Source organism: Brassica napus, chromosome A9, assembly GCF_020379485.1.
Source record: "Brassica napus cultivar Da-Ae chromosome A9, Da-Ae, whole genome shotgun sequence".
Taxonomy (NCBI): Eukaryota; Viridiplantae; Streptophyta; class Magnoliopsida; order Brassicales; family Brassicaceae; genus Brassica; species Brassica napus.
This window is the reverse complement of record NC_063442.1, coordinates 27,412,511-27,429,605: the sequence shown is the minus strand read 5'-3', so window position 1 is coordinate 27,429,605 and position 17,095 is coordinate 27,412,511. Positions and strand designations below refer to the sequence as shown.

The following is a 17,095-nucleotide window of genomic DNA, read 5'->3' as shown; positions in this document are numbered from 1 at the left end:
AAAAAAACTAAGTTGTCATTTGTTTGGCCATACGAAGATGGAGTCATGTCTTACTTCTCTAAAAATCCAGAACAGGACTAGTCGTCACTACTGTTCAATTTGGGGATTAGTTGGAATTCGGTTCAGATGTACCCAAATTAAAAATCTAGGCCATAACTACTATGCTTTTCCTTGAAAAAAGGTAATACTTCCAACTACTAAGAGCATCTCCAAAAAGACTATTTTAGAATTTGTAAAACTTTAAATTTGAAATTTCAAAGAGTTCTTCTCCAAAAGCAAAACTTTAAACTCAACTTCAAAATTATTTTTATTTTACACTATGGTCTCTATATTTGTAATAATTAATAAAAATTCATAAAAATTTTATAAATAACTAAAACATATATAAAAATATTACCATAATATTAATTAATAAGATCTACACTAAATATATAAATTATAAATAGAAATACATAATTAAATATTAAACTACAAGCAAAATATCACATCATTCCATAAAATTATTTTCGTAATACTCTATTTTCGATTACACAAAATATTTTGGACAATATTTTAGAGATTTTGGAGGTTCCGGAGCAAATTTACTAGACTATTAGTGTTGTTATCATATTTAAATTTGTGTAATAATTATGTCTTCATGTATCCTTTTTAAAAAGTTTTTTATTAAGTTTTTTTTGTAATATTAGTTTTTCTAATTCTTGTTTTAAAATATTATAAATGTTATTTCAGATATTTATTTAAATTTAAGTGTAAAATTTGAAATATTTATGATATATAAAAATTTAAGGATTAAAACGGTAAATGAGAAAATACTGAAAAATCATAAATGTGATGTGTAATTAATTATAAAGATCAAAATGTAAATAAAAAGATGAAACTTTAAATTTAAATTTTTGAGTAGTGAAACTTCAAAAATGATGTTTCACTTCTCAAAATTCTAAATTTGAAATTTTTAAGTTCATTTTTGGAGAGCAAAAAACTTTATATTTGAAGTTATACAGTTTTTTTTGGAGATGTTCGACATCAAAATAATAAGCCTTGAGATAAGAGATTGTATAAATATAAATATTAGAAAAAATCAGCAAAAAAAGCATTAAGTGCCTTTGAATAAATACCAAACACAAAATCCTCAGAGACACATTCTAGGTCAAGCACAAAGAATGTATGGCCATAAGGTCCATAACCAAAGTGTTTTCTCTTGAAGACGCGTAGTACATCCCATGACAAGGTAATAAGCCAACAGGTAAGTGATTGTAACCATAAGTCGACAAAAATAGTGTACATTTTAAACTTAACCTAAATCACACACAATACACATGCAGTAATTACTGAGATTGGTGAGAGGAAAAATAAGGAAGATATTTTGGTTGCTAAAGGATACACCTAAACGATTTTTGGTGTTTTGTTGCGAGTGACTTCAGTGATGCCAATAAATAATCCATAAGATGAAATGCAAAACATAGCTTTTGAAAAGAGTGAAAGAAAAGTATGAAATATTGTATAGATCTTTATGTTTTTACAGAAAAGTACTAAGAGCATATAGTTTAGAGTAAATTAGGTCCAAACCAACTCTGCTTTTCACTTTATAATATAGTAAAAAATATGTTTACTCTATAAATACAGTACTTACTCTATTTTCTTTTTTTTTTCAAAATAGAGTAACTCTATAATAGAGTTGATTTAAACTTAGTGATGCTATATATTAACATATATAATCCATCAAGTCTAATTATGGCATGGATTATCAGCAAGTGACTCCAATAATGTGGATGCGTGATTCACAGGGAAGTAAAGAAAGATTCAACAAGGTTGTTTATGAATAAACTAAACAAAAGGTTTTTTTTTTTTGGTCAACGGTTTTCTTCCTGATTAACTTAAAGAGATCATACAACGTTTTGCATGCTAAGGCCTACAAGAGCACACTTAGCAAGACCATCAGCCACAGAGTTTACAGACCGAGAAATTACAACAAAAGATATGGTTGAGAAGAGAGAAATGAGGTGACTAATTTCATGGAGAAGTCCCGCTATCTCATTCAGAACCGTCCCTGATCGCAGGGCTAAAGATTTTAACTTCCTATTGTTAAGCCATAAAGGTTAGTCCTTTCAACTTAACCCATTTGCCAAAGCTTAACTCTTTGAGGGTTCTCAATCAATAAAATGAGAAAGAACTTACTGGATGATGGTTCAATCAAAGTCGTCGAGTTTCTACATAACTATTAATTATTTTGCTGTAAAGTTGTAACCGTAAACGAACTAACCACTGAACAATGTGCATCCACAACTAACCTGTACAATGTTTAGCCAGAGGGTTTGTAGAAAATTTTCTAAAAGAGTTTCTAGCAATAAAAAATGAGAAAAGAAAAGATGGTTCATTTTATTATAAATAAAATTATATAGTAAATATCATTTTTTATATTTTTAAGAGATTGGAGGAGTCTTTCAGCTATATGATGCCTTAATCCCATGAAGCTTAGAAATTAGAATCATTTAGACAAGTTCTACTAAAAGACAAATAAACAAATACAATCGCTTTCATATATAAACCGGGTAGATACCATTTAAGTATTACAAACAAAACAACACTTAACATCACCACCATGTTTTTCCAAAAAAGATTCTTGAAAAGTAACACATTTTTGGTATGATGGTGTATGGGACTATATATATGCATGGTAACAGAGAATGCAACGTAAGAAGGTGAGCTTCACAAGTATTCTCTTAGCATCTACGTGGAATAATACACAGAACACGCTCAGTACGTTACTAAGTTCCAATAGAAGTCACCAGTTGAAAACCGTTACTTGGACAGGATCTTTTGTTTGCAGAATAATAAAACACTTACGACAAAAGCAGTAGTTGAGGAAGGTGTCCACTTTACTTTTACTCTCTCAGCTACAGTTTCCATATTTGGCTTGCTATGAAAATCAGCCAAAGATGCAGCCACGTAGGCACTATCGCGAGATAACTACATTCAACATCATCAGGTTCGCACGAAATTTTTTTGTTCACGATTTTATAGCCAAAATTTAGTGGATATATCATCATATAGCCACGCAATATGTAGTTTTCGCCACAGAAATGTATGGTTATACGATTAAATTCTACAAGTACTTACGCGTCAGTACCTACACCAACCCAAAATCAACAAAAATACAATAGCGGAGAGCTAATGCAAAGAAGCAAGGTATCAACTTCACAACTATATCCAAATGACAGAGAATAATAGGATACATTTAATGATATAGCGGTGTGTAAGATATACCCGTGAACGATAAGCATCAATGTTTCTCTTCTTTTTTATTTGTGGGAACGCAACTTTTAAAAGCTTTCATATATCTATTTATAGGCTCTAGCCATTAAAATCCTACCTGTTCGGCTGTTCCAAAAGACTTCTTTATTTATTTATTTCGTGATTGTTATTATGATTGGCATATGCCTTCAGAAAGTCAGTTTCCTAAATGTAAAGAGAAACTTTTGATGTTACAGTCACGCCTTCTCAGATGCATAAACAACTCTTATTTGTGGAATCCATAGGTCTAGTAATCAAGGGTTTAAATGCTTCTACACAAAGTTAGGGATTTGATTCTTAGATGAAGCAACTTTTATAGATTATACGGATTCAAAGCTTATCGGAAATTCTATAGTGTTGTAGGTAGAACCCTTTGTTGTGGACTTGTGCTATGAAGAGAGATTGTCCATCGAAAATATCGTATATGTAAACTGTCTGTTAATTTTAGTGTTACACGGAGAACTACGTCTTGTAATCATTGTCTGTAAACTAAGAGAGATTGATTTGTATGAACTTGTTGTTTATTCACGTCTTATGTTACACATATATATACGTGCTTGTTACAAGAATATACTCAAGCACAATATCTTCTACAATCCTTATCACAATCTTCTAATGCATATCTCCAACCATCTCGATCCTTATCACCTCAACACTTCTACGTCTACCAAACCGAACCGGACTTATCCATTCTCTACACTCCCCCTCAAGTTGGAGCGTGTAAGTTTCGAACACCCAACTTGTTGAGAAGATAATGAAACTGCGAACTCCCCAATGCCTTGGTCATTATATCAGCCAGCTGCTCAGTAGTTCGAACGTGCCTCGTGACTATGAGACGATCCTGCACTGCGTCCCTTACACTATGACAGTCTGCCTCTATGTGTTTAGTTCTTTCGTGAAACACCGGGTTCTGAGCAATGTATAGCGCCGACTTGCTGTCACAGAACAACTCCATAGGCTTTTTATGTGCAACTCCCAAGTCTCCAAGAAGCCTCTTTAGCCATATCAACTCTCGCAGTGCCGCAGCCATCGATCTATATTCAGCCTCAGCTGATGAGTGCGACACAGTATCTTGTTTTTTAGTCTTCCACGAGACAGGGGAACTTCCCAACAGAACAATATAAGATGACAGTGATCGTCGCGTCTTTGGACATGATGCCCAGTCGGCGTCACAGAAACCTCGAACACAAAGATCACTTGTAGACTTCAGCATGATCCCCTGACCCGGGCTACCCTTGAGGTAGCGCAACACTCGCACAATTGCATCCCAATGCACCGATCTTGGTTTGTGCATTACCTGAGACAACACATGAACCGCATAGCTGAGCTCAGGTCTGGTGATTGTGAGATACACCAACCGACCCACGTATCGTCTAAACCGAACCGGATCCGTGTAGAATGGTCCATCAGCAGAGAGTAACCGATGATTCTGTTCCATCGGGGTCGAGACCGGCTTACAACCAAGAAGACCAGCTTCATTTATTATATCAAGAACATACTTCCGTTGAGATAGAAACATACCCTCAGCACCTCTTGCGATTTTTATGCCCAAGAAGTATTTGATTCTACCAAGATCCTTCATCTTAAAGCACTTGCTCAGATGCGTTTTGAACTTCGTCACCATATCCAAGTCGCTTCCCGTGATCACTAAATCGTCCACATAGATGAGCACTCTCAAACTCTTACCGTTCTTGATGTAGGTGAAGAGCGAATAGTCTGAGTACGACTGCTTGAAACCAGCCTCCTTCAGCGCACTTGTCAGCTTTGCAAACCAACATCTCGGAGCTTGTTTCAAACCGTACAGGGACTTCCTCAGTTTACACACCTTCTTAGGATCACTCGAACTGAAGCCAGGGGGCATCTTCATGTACACTTCCTCATGTAGATCTCCATGGAAGAAAGCGTTCTGCACATCCATCTGATGAACTTCCCAGCACATTGCAACCGCCACTTCCAACAGCGTTCTCACCGTCGTGAGTTTCGCTACTGGTGCGAACGTTTCTTCATAATCCACCCCTTCCACTTGTCTGTTTCCTTGCACTACCAACCTTGCTTTGGGTCGCTCCTTTGTGCCATCGGCATTGTACTTATACTTGTAAAGCCAAGTGCATCCCAGCGCTTTCTTCCCTTTAGGCAGGTCGGTTACATCCCACGTTCTCTGCTCTTCCAGCGCTGCAACCTCCGTTCCCATCGCTTCCTTAAACACAGGATCAAGGATTGCCTCCTTGAAGTTGCGTGGCACAACATCTGCACTGATAGCTGCAAGAAACGCACGATGCTTTTCCGAGAAGATGGCGTCAGTCACGTATGCAGAGATGGGATATGATGAGGTGTTACCTGGACACGTTTCAGAGGATGCTGATGGAGTTGAGGCAGAACGAGGGCAGTGTTTATCAGGGTGACATTGCGCGTTGTACGTGACGTAGTCTCGCAACCTGACCGATGGCTTTGGAACTCTGTGACCTCTTCCAAGTTCCTCCACCGCTTCTGTGGTCACTGCGGCTTCTTCAACATGCGCAGTTGCCTCTGTCCCTGTGGCCTCCACCAACTCATTCTCCAATTCAATCGTGTCTGCTGTCCTTGTTTCTGAAGCTGGTGGCTCTTCGACAGGTGCGGTGCAGACTCCACGGATTCCGTAGGGGTCATAGTCATTGGCAACTCAGCAATGTCGCTCCCCCTCGAAGCGATCAGTGGTTCTATTTCTTCAGTTTCATGTGCAGGTTGCACAGTTTGTGGGACTGCTGTGTTCGCGCCACTTGTATCAGTCTGATACGGGAACACTGACTCGTCGAAAACAACATCACGTGACGTAAAGAACTCCTCGTTCTCCAAGTCGTACAGTCTCCAACCTCTCTTTCCAAACGGGTACCCTACAAACACGCACTTCCTGCCTCGCGCTCCGAACTTGTCTTTGTGTCTCTGCAGGTTGTGTGCAAAGCCGAGACAACCAAACGTCTTCAGATCAGCATACGATGGGGCCTTACCATACATACATTCATAAGGAGTCTTCCCATGCAGAAGGCTCGACGGCGTTCTATTAATAACATGCGCCGCAGCCAGAACACTTTCCCCCCAAAACTTGATAGGAAGGTCTGATTGAAACATAAGAGATCTGGAGACGTTGAGAATGTGGCGGTGCTTCCTCTCTACTCGTCCATTTTGTTGTGGCGTTGCTACACATGAAGTCTGGTGAACGATTCCACTCTGCGCAAAATACTTGGTAAGGCACATGAACTCCGTGCCATTATCACTTCGTACGGTTTTGACATGTCTATCGAACTGTCGGTGAACAAGTTGACAGAAGTTCGGTAACACTTTCTTTACTTCAGACTTTTCGAGCAGGAGATGAATCCAGACAGCTCTCGAGAAGTCGTCTACGATTGTAAGGAAATACGCAGCACCACATGACGATTTCTCCCGATACGGACCCCACAAATCAACATGTATCAATTCAAAAGGAACAGATGCTTTATTATAACTCTCGGCAAACACCCCGCGAGTTTGTTTTGATTTGAAACAAATTTCACAACCTCCAAACTTGTCAGAGTTGTTTTGAACACCAGAAACAAATGGTAAAAATCCTAAAACACCAAAGGAAGGATGTCCCAATCTGCGATGCCACAAAGTCTTGTCTTCTGCAGCCTTGACTCTGAGACCTCGCGCCACTGTCACATCCCGATAAACATAAACACCGCCTTGTTCTGCCTCAACTCCATCAGCATCCTCTGAAACCGAACCGAACCGGACTTATCCATTCTCTACATTGTCCGTGAAATTGATCATCATAGCTAGAGATTATAATGAGATAATTGACGATTTGACCAGTGTTAATAAAAACAACTCATATCTACTTGCCATCTTTTACCGTAATCTAATTATGAAGCATCAATTCAGCAACCAACAAAACAACCAAAAAACCTCTGATCTTGTTGCTTCACGTTCAAATACAAACCAGAGAGCAACATGGTCAAACCGGTTTACACACGCCAGAAGTATCAAACAACAAAACCCATCACACCCCAATGGGGTGAGACCCTTGTCGCTTTGCATGGGATCTGGAAGTTGTTCCAACATCATGGACTTACAATGCAGCTGGACACAATTATATTCAATCAAAATATCTTTGCTTGAAGCCTCAAACAGTGTACCACAAGAAGTTTGTGGTTACAAAAATGTAAATGCTATATACCAAACACAAAATCTTCAAAAAAAAAATTCTAGGTCTATCACAAAGAATGGATGTCTATAACCAATGTACTTTCCTATGAAGACGCGGAATAATATACGTCCCAACTCCGACGAGGTACGCGATTGTAACCATAGCCAGTCAAAAACAATGCACAGTTAAATTTAACCCTGATCACACAAAAACACAGTATTTGCATGGGTGGGGAAAAAACAAGATATTTAACATATCCATGAGTTGTACATATGAAGCAAAACGAAATATTTTTGGTGTTTTACTGCATATTCTGGTAATGCCATTGAACTTACTAAATGATGTTTTAATTAGAGCCGTTGACTAGCTTCTTGAAACTATCTTTTCTAAAAAAGTTTGAAAACTTTTAGTACCTGTAATTGTAAGCCAACTGACCATAGAAGACTGTACACTGTAACAATAATCAAAGAGATTTATTCTTACTTTGTCGGCTGCCACCTGAAGCACAAATATTGTTTACGACCAAGTCTAGTATCATAAATCCAAGGTAGAATCCACTAGACAAGTCTTCCACGTATAGACAACAACAGTTATAATCGTGTCATAAACCGGATCATACCATTTAATCACTACCAACAAAACAGCAAATCACATCACCAAAGCAATATTTTATTCCAAACGCATTTTTTCACAATAAATTCTTGCAAGTAAAAACTTTCTTTCGATCATGTGTGTGTTTGGAAGGATGTGGTAACACAGAAAGCAGGGTAAAAACGAGTTTTACATAAGGGTTACGTTCTCTCTCTCCCTTCACATGGAAAAAACAAACAGCAACACGCCAAAATAGGAATAGCTTAGTAAGTTCCAAAAAAAAAAGGTAACAGTATATATAAACCGTTAGGACAAGCAGAGAAGACATGATCTTTTATTTGCAGTATAATTAGCTACAACAAAAGCAGTCATTCGAAAAGGTGCCCTCTCTTTACCTTCCCTTTCCCAGCAACAGTTTCTACCTTTGGCTTACTATCAGAATCAGCCAAGAGGCAAGCATTATCACGAAAATGATGTCTGATAAGTACCTTCATCATCGCCAAGTTCACACCAAAGAAAAATAAACGAAAAAATACAAAATATATAATAACAGAGCTCTAATGCAACAATCAACCAAAAAACTTCACTATATCCAAATACAGAAAATAATGCCATATCTTGAATGATATAGCCATGTGTAAAAGATATACCCCCATCAAGAATATGCCTCAACTTTTTATCTATTATATTTTTAACCATTGAATCCTGTCTTTTGCAAAAGATTTTACTTTTTATTCTCATAATTGATGTTATAACCTTCAGAGAAAGTGAGCATCCTAAATGTACAGAAACCTTCGGTGTTACAGTCACGCTTTCTCAGTTACACCTTTTAACATAATCTAAATATGAAGCAGCAACCAGCAAACATCATTGTCTGTAATGTGTTTACTACTCAGAATTATCAAAGCGATCAATAATTAGAAATGTATATTTTGCATTGTATGAGCTGTGAAGTGTCAACAACCCTCTAGTCTTGCTATTAGTGTTCGAATTACTATTCCATCCATCCATCTTCGCTTGATACCTCAAACACTCTACCAAGAAGTTTCTGGTTACAATAATGAAGGTAAATCCAAACAGATATTTATAAGACCACAGACTGTTTTGAGGGCAGGGGTAAAATACGACCACGCTCAACCAAACGTAGCATTAGCTGATCTGCCTCCTCAACTTTTCCTACCCGAACCAGTCTCTTGCTAAGCTTCTCACACATCTTAACATCAGGTATCAGATCCCGGTTAAACGTCCGACAAGCCACTTTATACGCTGATAGAGGTACACCTTTCTTAAGATACCCTTCCATAAGTACATAGCATGTCTTAGCATCAGATGTCGAAGCTGTCCTCAGAACTTTACCCAAAATTTTGTCTGCCTCCTCAAGCTTTCCCAAACCACAAAGCTTCTCAATGACTTGATTAACTGTCCTGCATTTCTGCCGCAGTAGCATCTTCTCCAGTACGAGATCATCAACCTTTCCCATTTGGCAGTATCGATGGATGACAGTCCTGTATGTGACAGGGGTGGGATCTATGCCCTTATGAAGCATCTTGTTCATGAGTTTCGTTGCTTCTTCTATTCTACCTTTCTTTCCCAGTGCATCAACTAAAGTGGTATATGTGAAGACATCTGCGTGTTTGTTGATCAGGTAAATGTCATCGAGCACGGAAAGGGGGTTGGAAAATAACAACATAGATTTACTGTATCTAACTATGCTTGTTGCTTTATTCTGAAATTAGTTCTGCTTTTGTGTTAAACTTATAGAACAAGAAGTTCAGGTTTTCTTCATTGTACAGCTTATTTCGGCATTTAAGTTTGCCGTAAGCATATCCAGTGATATCAGAGAAAACACAGAGCTCATCAAAGGATGATTGGACAGAGAAATGGTTTAGTTAAAAAGAAATAGATAAATATAAAAAATCGTTTGTGGTTCATCTGCACGTTGAGTTCATGGTTGTATATAGATTTTAAAAACTCTTAACGGAAACAACCTAAAACACATAGAAATTCATGAGTTAAATATTACTAAATAGAAAGATAAAATGAAGAATATTCCATTGAAAAACTATAAGTTTGGATTTATCCATTTTTTTTTGTCATCAACATCAACATATTCATATAGACTCTGAATATTAAACCGGATGCTCTTCATTCATATGAACGACGAAAGATGGCTGTTGTCTCACACTGCGTGCTAAGGTATCCGCCTTTGTGTTTTGCATTCTTGGTACATGAATGATTTTCGAGTTCGTAAAGCTTTCTTCCAGGTATTTGATATCTTCTAAATAACTTGCAAAAACTGACAATTTTTCTGGTGTCGACACTATCTACCATTCTATTATAATGTTTCTAAATATACAAACATTATTTAAAATTAAAAGGTATATCAACCACAGTAGAAAGGCAAACCCACTATCCTTGACTGCTATCAAACCCCCTATTTCTTGTAGTGATGTAGGTGAAAGATGAAAAAGCTGAATAAGAATCAGATCATCTTCTAGCTCTCACCCTCTCTCGTTGTTTCATTTTCTCCAAAATACAAAATATAAAACCTATAATAACAATACATAAATACATATATATATATATAAAGATATACATCTAAGCTAATAGTTCACAACAAAATTATATAAAATCTAAATATAAATTATATAAAAGCAGGAGGAGACTTTGGATAATGACGAAGAAGAGTTCTTTACAAATAAAATGAACATCATATCTACTAACCAGTGCCAAATAGTTTTGTCACTCACTAGAAAGCTTTATTAGATTACATTTCTTAAAGAAACGATATCACTGACAAGATGATGTCATTTTTGGTTTGCTTTTTTGTTACCATGGACATGGCCATGACCAAAGCCTAACACGCCTTGTTGCGTAGTATTAGTGGATGTGTGTTTTTTTTATCTCAAACTTACTTTAAACATATATACAATTATACGAAATAATTCTTAGCTTGAAGCTTTATTTTAAGTTGCCTATGAGTTTGTTAAAGTTAATCTGATAGAGAAACCAATGTAAAGAGAAATATGTACAAAAATACTATAAGTGATATAAAAATAACAATGTGTTTATAGTAAAATTTCTGAAATTCTTGGTAACATCTTCTCTATTAAAAGAGAACTACCATTTTTATCTACTATTTAAAAATCTACTAGGATCATTTCATTAATCATATAATATGACATAATAATTAATAAGAATATTAATAATAAATTAATTTTAACTATAGATTTGAATTTTATCTTCAGTTATAACAAAATTTGTTGAGAAAAATCTAACAAAATCCTACTAAATTTTTAAATAATTTTTATTAAATATTACATTAATTAATTTCGTAATTAAGTAATATAATGCTTTCATTTAAATAAATTATCATCTACCACTAAAACGGGTTCAAATTTGTTAATCATGTCAGATTTTTTTATACAAATGAAGTTATTAACATATGTTAAAAATTTATTTCTACAGCTATATATTTTCAAAAATCATATGTTAAAGAATATTTTTTATTTGATTATTTCAAATTATGAAAACTCGAAAACGTAATAAAAAAGGTAAAATGTATAAAACAAACCCCTATATTAATAAAGTAATAAGAAACCTAAACAATAAAATTAAAGAGTTATAAAATACATAGCACTAATATATAAATTGTATATTTAAATTTATATAATAATATCAAAATTAAATATTTATAAAATGAAAATATATCCGCACGGTGTGCGCGATAAACTCTAGTTTAATAGTTAAATGACACACTAGCATATATGGTTTGTTAAGAAGATAAATTATTAGCTAATCCATTTTTATTACATATACACATTTGCCAAATACCAATCTTTTGAATGAACTGAATTGTAGGTACATGGAACAGATGTTGAGAAGAGTGGGAGTCCATGAAATACAAGATACGCTTGATGGCATTTTCTGAAATTAGTCTTGCTGATTCTAGCAAGCTTGTCTATAGTTGTAGTAAACAACAATATTGAGATGTAATGATCAACATCTGAGTTTACTCAGAGTAGCTGTTATAGTAAAGTTTATGGTTTACTATTTTAGAAAGCAAAATTTATGGTTTACTATTTTAGAAAGCAAAGATATGTTCATATTGCATAACTACAAGAAAATTTAAATTATAGTGATGTGAAAACAAGAGGCAAGCGTTCGATTCACTTTCGTAAAACTAAGATTTGCAAAAGAGAATTTACCCACACAGAATTAACTTCGGCTGAGAGGTTGTGGAAAACTAAGATCCACGAGTTTCTTACATAATTTTTAACCAAATCATTTTTCAACAAAAATTTCAGAAAACCACCGTCTCCATACTAAAGAGTTTCTTACATAATTTGATTTACGCATAGCAGAGTCAAAATCATATAAGACAAAATAATTAGATAATAAAAATAAGCTCGGGTTCAGTGGTACAATTCGAAAGAAACCTTATCAATGTCAATCGGCCTGCAAAATCAATAGAAAAAGTTACTTTGTTATCAAGAAAAAAAAAGAATCAATAACAAGAGCAAATTCATGGATCGGAGAGAGGGGGGGTTTACCTGCGAGATCTGACCTTGCCTGGCCCTCCACAAAGGTCACACCCATCAAAGTCATCAAACCCGAAGTATTCATCACTATCAGTAGCAATCATCACCTTAAGCTTTCTTCCTCCCATGTAACTTCCATTTAGTTTCAACGCCTTCTCTTTGCCATTTAAGAGATTAATGAAAGCAAATCTGTTATCAAGAAACGACACAATCTTTAGTTTATATGATAAGAATAAGATAAAACGAAACAAAAATAATTCAAAAAAAGGGAACAAGTGACAAACCCCAAGGGAACACAGGTACCACAGTGCATGGGAACAAAAACGCTTATTATCTTTCCACAAGAACCAAAAATGTTGCTCAATTCATTCTTGATTTCATCCCTAGGACGCAAATGTTGAAATCCCTTAACGAAAATGGTTTCATCATTATTTTCGTAGGCTTCTTCACATCCAAAACAGCAAGAATCTTCCTTCTTTTTTCTCTCTCTCTTGATAGACAAAAACAACAAGGACAAATAAAAATCTAACCTTTGCAGTTTTCCTTTTCTAACAATCAATGTAACTATGCAAGAGTTTCACAGAATATAACCTCAGTTTTCTTCTGCTTCTTCAAATTTGCTTTACTCTCCTTAAGTATCTTCTGCCTCTTCAGATTTGTTTTGCTACTGGAACACAGGTGCAGCACGGTCCTACTTAAGAGAGAGACTGAAAAAGAAAAAAAAAGCTCATAATCAACACAAAGCATTCAATCTAAAAAAAATAGTTTATCTTCTTATTTTTTACATGTCTTCTTATTCTTATTCGTCTGCTTCTTCAGATTTGTCTTCAGAGTAGGAGTTACTGGTTTTGCAATAGACATCGAGTCCTCTCGTTCATCAGCTGTATAACCAACAATAGGGCTAAATCAGAATCAAATCGAATGGAAAATAGGACAAGATAATGTTGATAACATAACAAGAAACTTCAAAGACAGGACAAGAGATCTAAGAATCGAATCAACCAATCGGATGATTCAACGGGATAATTAAATCGAATCAAAAATAAGGCTAAAACGTACAGCACATGATTCAACAGGATAATATTGATAACATAACAGAAACTTCAAAGACAAAACAAGACGTGATTCGACTTACCCGAGACATTCATTGAGAGGATGTTGATTTTTCTTTTCTGTTAGCAGCCCCGCCGAAGAAGACGTTTCGTGGAAGAGTTTTATGTAAGGTTGTAGGGTTTGCCTAACGGTCCCGTTTTTGTGTCTGCAAGCAAGGCTTCAAACACTTATAGTTATATCTATTCTATTAATTTAGAGTCTTATTTTTTATTTACGAATGTTGTTAGACCAATTCACTAGACATTTAATATATCTTATTTATTATTTAACATAATCAACTAAAAGTATAATATTTAAAGAAAATTAAAAAGAATTTTATTCCCCTACATATTTGCAAGTAGATTTTTGTAACCGATCTTAACCACAATTTCAAAAATAAGATATATTTAAATAGTAAATATATTTATTTTAAAAGTATATATTAGATTTACATAATCATAGGTATATATGTTCTTTATTTATTTTACAAATATATATATAAGTTTTTGCACCTAAGTATAATATAATATTTTGGGGTTTCATATGTTGTTTAAAATAGTAAATATTGCTATAAGAATAGTAAAATATATGAAATCTTGAAAAACATAATGTAAATCCTATTATATAAAGCTTGGTTCTTCAAAGTTGCTAATTAACATGATCGCGACATATGTCAATAATTTTTTTAAGATTGCGACATGTGTCAAAAATATGATTTTTTTTCTTAAGATTTAAAAGAGATTTAGAAAATAAAAGTTATCATTTTAAATATATCTTTTCACGATTTTTTAAAAATTTTGGAAAAGAACAATTACTATTACATAGTCTTTTACAATTATATATTGTTAAATCATTGGATATTAATTTTTACTTTTTTAATCCTAAACAAGTAAATAACTGTAAAAAGTTAGTTGAAAGTAATTTTTGGTTTAAAAAAATATAATTTTCGTTTTTAAAGATAAAAAAGAAATAAAATTGTAAAAGATAAATATTAACTAAAACAAAATCTAAAAAAACGAATTATAAAATCCTACAAGTACAAGATATTATTTAATAAAAATCAAAAAGTAAAACTAAATATAAAATAAGTGATATTTTTTTTTTAAACCTAAACAAAAGAAAATTGTAAAAGATTATATTGCTATTACATAGTCTTTTACAATTACATATTGTTAAAATTATTGGATAGTAATTTTTATATTTTTAAATCCTAAACAAGTAAATAATTGTAAAAATCTATTTGAAAGTAATTTTTTTTGTTTTCAAAAATACAAATTTCGTTTTTAAAGATAATAAAGAAAGAAAATTGTAAAAGAAAAATATAAACTAAAACAAATCTAGAAAAAAACGAATTAGAAATTCCTACAAGTACAAGAAATTATTTAATAAAAATCATTAAGTAAAACTAACTATAAAATAAGTAATATCTAAACTATTAAAACAAGAGTACAAATAAGGTTTGACCCTTATTTTTCCTAAATAATTACAATGTAATGCCACTGGTAGTAACTCTAAAACTTTACTAATTATTCATAGTACTCCACGGCATATTACACTAAGCAAGAAAAATCCCATTAACTTCTTACCCCCACTAACAAGCAAATCATAATTTAGTTAGACATAACATTAACTCAAAAATTAAATTTTTTCTATCGATATAGTACATAAGAAATCAAGTAAATATTCCTAAAATTATTGAACATCTTACTAACTTAACATAACTAACCCATAAATTTAAGCTATGATATTAATAACAATAATAAAGATATTTGCCGTTGTAATTTTTTATTATATTCCTATAATGTATATTATCCATTTGCAAGATATATTTTTTTGTCAACACAAGATATATATCTAACAAGAATAACTTATGTTAATCTATAACTTTGTTTTTTTTATCACCATAGAATACATTATTAAGTGATGAAAAATTACACTACTAAGTATTAATTAACAATAGGATGGGCAAAAAATCCGATCCGAACCGAACCAAACCAAACCGACCCATCCGAACCCAAATCGATCCAAACCAAACTTATAAAGTATATATCTAAATCATTTCGTTGAAGATTTTATCAATCCAAATGGTTTGGTTTTAAATTGAACCAAAAAACTGAAGTATTTTTAAATTAGATTAATTAAATATACTAATAATATTAAGATTTTATATATTTAATCATTTAACCTAAAAAATTAAATAAATTTATATTTTACTTCAAAATTAACAGAAAAACGCAACTAAAAATAAAATAAAAGAATATGAATCTCTTACATTAATATCACAATTGAAAAATTACCTATGATATTGATCTTAGGTTTAATGATAACAGCATCAAACTATTAGATTACATTTTCTACATGCTTATTGTAATGTTTGGCTTTATGTTTAAAAATGAAAAAAAAAATAATGATTTCGTGTCAAATGATGATTTGTTTATATTTTTGTAATTGGACTAGAAAAAAACTAAAAAATCAACACAAATGAACTAAACAAGCACAAACCAAACTAAACTAATTTGGATTGACTTTGTATAAAGTTTTCCTAGACCAAAATAAACCAAGCCGAATTCAGAATTAAACCGAAAAACCCATCCCTAATTAACATGGTTACATATATACAACTATATCAAGAAAATTGCTAACACAAAATTGACATTGCAAATGAATAACATCCGCACGGGTGCGCGGATCAAAGTCTAGTTTATCTTTTAAAAGCCTAAACAAAAGAAAATTTTAAAAGTATTACTATTATTTTACTATAAATAACAAAATTTCCTTTTTAAATTTCGTTCTTAAAGATAATAAAGAAAGAAAATTGTAAAAGAAAAATATTAATTAAAACAAATCTATAAAAAACGAATTAGAAAATCCTACAAGTACAAGAAATTATATAACAAAAATCATTAAGTAAAACTTACTATAAAAAAGTAATATTTATTTTTTAAAAGCCTAAAAAAAAGAAAATTTTTAAAAGTATTACTATTATTTTACCATAAATAACAAACTTTCCTTTTTATAGATAATTGTATGTTAGTAATTTATAAACCAACATATAGCTACAAATATTTCACAAATATATTTAGGTTTTAGCTTCCACATATTATTTTCAAAAATAAAATATTATTTACGAGAAAAATATTACCTAAGTATTTTCTTTAAATTTCTTGATACAACTCAATTTTTCTTATCATCTTATTACATTTTATGACGCTAACACAATTATTTTTCAATTATGATGTGTTGTCATATATAAGTATGTGTGAATATGAAAAATATGATACATATTTGTTTGTACGTATAAGACAAAATATAAAATTTGTTAAACAGAAAATTTTATTAAAAATAAATTAACTTTATAAAAAATTAAACTAAAACGAATTATAGTATCCTACCAATACAAGAAAACTTTTAATGAAAAATA

At 32.8% G+C, this 17,095-nt stretch overlaps 1 protein-coding gene across 1 annotated transcript; it reads right to left on the bottom strand.

Moving 5' to 3' along the window:
• Positions 1-12,364: 12,364 nt before the first annotated feature.
• On the bottom strand, positions 12,365-13,846 carry BNAA09G26240D. Its single transcript, XM_013804178.3, has 6 exons — positions 13,718-13,846; positions 13,368-13,463; positions 13,174-13,289; positions 12,867-13,072; positions 12,595-12,771; positions 12,365-12,499 (listed from the first exon to the last, which is right to left on the bottom strand). Exons 1-6 carry the CDS (start codon positions 13,728-13,730, stop codon positions 12,457-12,459), a joined length of 651 nt encoding a protein of 216 aa, XP_013659632.1. The 5' UTR covers positions 13,731-13,846; the 3' UTR covers positions 12,365-12,456.
• Positions 13,847-17,095: the final 3,249 nt, after the last annotated feature.

Excerpts from the sequence above, each read along its gene's own strand:
- BNAA09G26240D (XM_013804178.3), bottom strand. Across the intron at positions 13,290-13,367 it reads GAATAAGAATAAGAAGACAT|TCTCTCTCTTAAGTAGGACC; the intron begins GTAAAAAATAAG and ends TTTCTTTTTCAG. Across the intron at positions 12,772-12,866 it reads GGTACCTGTGTTCCCTTGGG|ATTTGCTTTCATTAATCTCT; the intron begins GTTTGTCACTTG and ends TCTTGATAACAG.